Genomic DNA, 1023 nt, shown 5'->3' with positions numbered 1-1023 from the left:
ACTCTTTGACTAATAATTCATAGAATGGCTAATTCTAGCCCCATGGTTTGTACTGTAGACCGTTTAAAAGTCATCAAAGAACCTTGATATGTAGAAAAGTAAATCATATATTATATTTGGTCGGAGACAGGTGTGTTTTACTCTATATATCAATACTAATATTTCATAATGTATAATGTTAGTGAAGCATTCTTTAGGCTTAATTTTAATTATATTCTAGATATGTCCATTAAACCTAAGCCTGTTTTTTCGGGTCCACTCTAAGGAATTTAAACAGGGGTCATCCTGTCCTTATCCACTCCGGTTATACGCCATGGAAGGCCATACTGCTATAGGAAATTCTACGGAATTCCCGGACACTGAAATTTTAAGAATCCCTGGGTTTTAAGGAAATTCTTGGGCACCCGGTTGGTAGCCAGCGACGGGCACCCATTGGGCTGGCGATCCCACCACACCTCACTCACTTGTACTTGGCGTTGGTCTGCCGGATGGAGAGCCAGGCGGCGCGTGCCCCGTTGCCTCCACGGACGCCGCCATCTTGGACAGCCGCTGGAAGTCCTTCCCCACCACCAGCATGGGGGCGGGGCTGGGGAAGAAGGGGGGGGGTGAGTTCTCAAGGCAAGAGGAGGCAGACGGGGGGAGTCCATGAAGTGCTTTTGCTTGGGAGTTGTACAATAAAAGGGAGTGTGTAAGCGGTGTATGATACACATAGAGCTATTAGAATAAGGGTTTATGGAAAGAGAACTGCCAAGGAGAGAAGGAAGAGGAAAGAGCAGAAAAGTTCCCTCCGCGAACGACAGAAATCCTAACGAATCGGAGCCTCGCTTGCCTTATCAGCTCCTCGTGGGCCTTCTCGGAGATCTCCTGCCACAGCCTGAAGGAATCGTCCATGATGGGCGTCAGTTCAGGAATCCCGAAGTTGGCCCTGCGCGTGATTCTGCTGAGGCCGCCGCTGCTGCCCCTGAGGTTGGGCAGTGCGGACTGGGGGAAGCAAGGGAGGGGGTAATTTGATATAACATGATT

The 1023-nt window shown here is 48.9% G+C and overlaps 1 protein-coding gene across 1 annotated transcript in view; it reads right to left on the bottom strand.

The window, feature by feature from the left end:
* The window catches only part of LOC119593901 (peroxisomal sarcosine oxidase-like), a 3948-nt gene that overhangs the window by 528 nt on the left and 2397 nt on the right, over nt 1-1023 (bottom strand). The window contains exons 3-4 of the mRNA XM_037942925.1: nt 830-981; nt 465-586 (exon numbers count right to left, since the gene is read on the bottom strand). Coding sequence (XP_037798853.1) covers nt 465-586; nt 830-981 — 274 coding nt within the window. The remainder of the gene's footprint in view (nt 1-464; nt 587-829; nt 982-1023) is intronic.

This window comes from Penaeus monodon, chromosome 33, assembly GCF_015228065.2.
Source record: "Penaeus monodon isolate SGIC_2016 chromosome 33, NSTDA_Pmon_1, whole genome shotgun sequence".
NCBI lineage: Eukaryota > Metazoa > Arthropoda > Malacostraca > Decapoda > Penaeidae > Penaeus > Penaeus monodon.
The sequence above is the reverse complement of the archived record's forward strand: the minus strand, read 5'-3'. Positions and strand labels throughout refer to the sequence as shown.